The sequence below is a fragment of the Notothenia coriiceps genome, unplaced genomic scaffold (assembly GCF_000735185.1).
Source record: "Notothenia coriiceps isolate Sejong01 unplaced genomic scaffold, NC01 NC01_scaffold00017858, whole genome shotgun sequence".
In the NCBI taxonomy this organism is placed as follows: domain Eukaryota; kingdom Metazoa; phylum Chordata; class Actinopteri; order Perciformes; family Nototheniidae; genus Notothenia; species Notothenia coriiceps.
This window is the reverse complement of record NW_011350559.1, coordinates 1-3757: the sequence shown is the minus strand read 5'-3', so window position 1 is coordinate 3757 and position 3757 is coordinate 1. Positions and strand designations below refer to the sequence as shown.

The 3757-nt window shown below is 42.0% G+C and overlaps 1 protein-coding gene across 1 annotated transcript; it reads left to right on the top strand.

The window, feature by feature from the left end:
* Positions 1-858: 858 nt before the first annotated feature.
* Positions 859-2022, top strand: LOC104950650 (transmembrane 4 L6 family member 4-like). Its single transcript, XM_010777194.1, has 2 exons — positions 859-1025; positions 1770-2022. Exons 1-2 carry the CDS (start codon positions 892-894, stop codon positions 1972-1974), a joined length of 339 nt encoding a protein of 112 aa, XP_010775496.1. The 5' UTR covers positions 859-891; the 3' UTR covers positions 1975-2022.
* The last annotated feature ends 1735 nt before the right edge of the window (positions 2023-3757 follow it).

The following is a 3757-nucleotide window of genomic DNA, read 5'->3' as shown; positions in this document are numbered from 1 at the left end:
TCTTCCTGTGTTCGGTGTCGGTTCATTGTTTGTCTTTCCTGTCTCCCTCCATGTTGGTCACGGTCAGTTCTGTTTGTTAAACCAGTAGCACAAGGTAGCATTAACAAACAGAACTGACCGTGACCAACATGGAGGGAGACAGGAAAGACAAACAATGAACCGACACCGAACACAGGAAGAGACAAGACTAAAAATACAGGGAGGGGTAATCACAAGACGAGAAACAGCCGGGCAGGGGAGGAGAAACACAAGGGCTACAGGTGAACACAATCAGACACACCAGGGAAACTAACGACAGGAGGAAAAACACAGGGAAAAGGACCAGACAATAAACCAGGAGGAAAACATGACAGGGAGAACAGCAAAACACCCAAACCTAGACATAAAAACGTGACATAACATGAATATCGTGACAGTAGGTAGGAAAGCATGATCATGTAATACATGATTGAGCCTTCAGAACAAGAATATTTAAAGTTCAACACCTGCAAGTTTTTAGAGCTTTTAAGAGGTTCTGATAACATATTCCGTATAATTGCAGAAGTGTATATTATAATAATAGCAGTACAGGGAATAGTATGGGAACCTGCTTCAGATAAAACAAATGTCACCAACCAACCTCGCTGATGAGAAACATGTCTCGGCGGGTTTGGTGCAGCCTGTCACTCACCCTGTAAGTGTTGTGAAAAGCAGCTGTGAGAGTTGAAATGTGAGGAATTCGAGAGAAACAAAAGTCGTGCCTGTCCTCCTTAAACACATAAATTACTAATTCATCAATTGCCCGACAAAAATGTGAGCAAGGAGTGGAAGAGTAAACATGGGGAATAATTCAGTATGAATGAGCGATGTGTTGCACAGAGACGTTTCTGACCTTTGCCCTTCCTCCTGCAGATGTTCCTCTCCATTGCCTTCGCTGCGGTGGGTGTGGCCGGCGCTCTGTACAGCTTCATCGTGGCGGTGGTCGGTCTGCAGAATGGACCTCTCTGCAAAGTCATTCTGATCTGGTCGACACCTTTCAAAGACGGGTGAGACACTTTTTTCAAGATTCAAGGATTCAAGGCTTTTATTGTCATGTGTACATAGCTACAGATATAGCAATGAAAATCTTAGGTCACAGGCTCCTCCAACAGTGCAACACAATAACACTGATAACATAGTTAAAATAGTGCAAGTAAATACCAATAAAATAGAATAGAAATAGACACTGAAGTTCTGATGACATTTGTTATCAGAACGTTCTAATAACGTTCTAAAGTCCTGATCACCAGGCTTTGGGAGATTACGTGTAACAGGATGATGTAATCAGGATACAGGATTAAAATGTTACTAAAAAACTAAAAAGAGTATAACTTGTTTGTTTTAAAAGGAGCAGATTGAATTTCTTCTTTTAAGCTGTACTCTTCTGTAAACTAATACTCTAAGTGTGAATCTATACGCCTGAATTTGATTTATTACTGAAGCATATGCTCATAAAATAGTGTGTGTGAGCTTAACTGTATGTATTAAAATAAAGGAGCATTTTCTGTCAGCTCAGATATTATTTCTCCTTTTTTACCTGTAGTGTGTGCTCATGTGTTTCTTTGTTGGTGTATAGGCTACTGCCTGAATATGCTTCATGAAAGGCAGCTTTCCCTATAAATACAATCTCTGACAGAAAACACATTTTGATACTCAATATCTTGGTTCTTCGGTTACTAGTAATTGCAACAGAATACCTTTTAAAGTAACCCTCCCAACCGTGCTGATGAGTGACTTCCTGTTTTCCACAGTGACCGAAGTTACCTGACTGACAGCACGTGGTGGGGCGTGTGCACCGAGCCTAAGGACATCGTGCAGTTCAACATCGGGCTGTTCGCCACCCTGCTGGCCACCAGCGGCCTGCAGCTGATCCTCTGCGCCATCCAGATGATCAACGGGCTGTTCGGCTGCCTCTGTGGCACCTGTGGAGACAAAGGGGTAAAAACAGAAGCATAACAAAAACAATAGCAGGGTTTTATGTGTTGTGAGGGCATCCTGATGGCTCGCACAAGATTGCTGACATCCTCGTGGATTCATCTTCTTATTACAGACACATGCATTTCCAAACATTTGGTCTACCTATGTTGTAAATGTATTATCTCTTTGATTTACACACGGCATCTATTGCACGTCTGTCCGTCCTGGGAGAGGGATCCCTCCTCTGCTGCTCTCCCTGAGGTTTCTCCCATTTTTCTCTGGAAGTTTTTCCTTTTACGATGTGAGGGTCTAAGGACAGAGGGTTCAGTATTGTCATACTGATATTCTGTACAAACTGTGAAGTCCTGAGACAAATGTAACATTTGTGATATTGGGCTATATAAATAAACATTGATTGATTGATTGATTGATCCTAATTCAGACACTTCTCAGATTAGAAATGTTCAGTGGTGTAAAGTAACTAAGTGGATTTACTCAAGTACTGTTCTTAAAGGTCACCTATTATGCAAAATCCACTTCTTCCTGTCTCTTCTACATCAACATGTGTCCCCTCTTCTTCATGTCTCTTCTACATCAACATGTGTCCCCTCTGTGTAAAGAGACTCTGAACGTTTCAGGAAAAAAGATTCTCTCTCTTTTTGTCCTGATCCATTTATATAAAAACCTGTCTGAAAATGGGCTTTATGATGTCATAACGATGTTTTGGCTTGTGTAACCATTAGCCAATCACCAACCAAGGTAACCCCCCGCCCTTATCACCTGNGGAAGACTTAACAGTAAACCTTTATTAAAAGTTTTAGTCCAGAGAAGGACTTGCTACCCCTTTCCCTCAACCTATCCTAAGGCAGTGCATGTACGTAGACACGTTAGTTTAGCTGCTATAGGCTTAGACTGTCGGGGGACACCTTACTTCTTTCTTCTGTCTGTCTGTACCTTTGTACTCTCATGTTCCGATTAACCCAGCTTCCCACACATTTCTTTTTTATGTCTATCTACCTGAGTCGTGGCTGATCCTGTTGCTGTGGTCGTGTGTCCTGGATCCTCTATCCTGAGTTCTGGATTTGAGTCCTGGACTTCGAGTCGTGGCTGAACCTGTCTCTGCGGTCCTGCCTGACTCTCACCATACTACTTCCATGATGGCTCGCACAAGATTGCTGACATCCTCATGGATTCATCTTCTTATTATAGACAGATGCATTTCCAAAGATCTGGTCTACCTATGTTGTAAATATATTATCTTTTCGATTTACACACGGCATCTATTGCACGTCTGTCCTGGGAGAGGGATCCCTCCTCTGTTGCTCTCCCTGAGGTTTCTCCCATTTTTCCCTTTAAACTGTGGGTTTTCTCTGGAAGTTTTTCCTTGTACGATGTGAGGGTCTAAGGACAGAGGGTGTTGTGTTGTCATACTGATATTCTGTACAAACTGTGAAAACCACTGAGACAAATGTAACATTTGTGATATTGGGCTATATAAATAAACATTGATTGATTGATTGATTAACAGAGATTGGCTGGAATATTCATGTAAAAAAAGATGCCATCTTTTGCTATGCATGTAGACATTTCGGTTCAAGTAAGTCAGATGCCTTCACCACAACTGGCTACTACAACTGGCGCCATGCTAGGCTACGTGATAAGGGACTGGGAAGGCATGAATCAAGCAAAGAGCACATAGATCAATAGATCTCTTAATTTTGCTCTCAAAGTGCACCAGATTGATGCTTTTAACTTCAATATTTAAAACAATATGGGTGAGGACCCCCCTAGACGGGGTTAGGTCAACTCCCCACAAAAAAAA

Excerpts from the sequence above, each read along its gene's own strand:
- LOC104950650 (XM_010777194.1), top strand. The coding sequence starts at position 892 with ATGTTCCTCTCCATTGCCTTCGCTGCGGTGGGTGTGGCCGGCGCTCTG. Across the intron at positions 1,026-1,769 it reads TCGACACCTTTCAAAGACGG|TGACCGAAGTTACCTGACTG; the intron begins GTGAGACACTTT and ends TGTTTTCCACAG.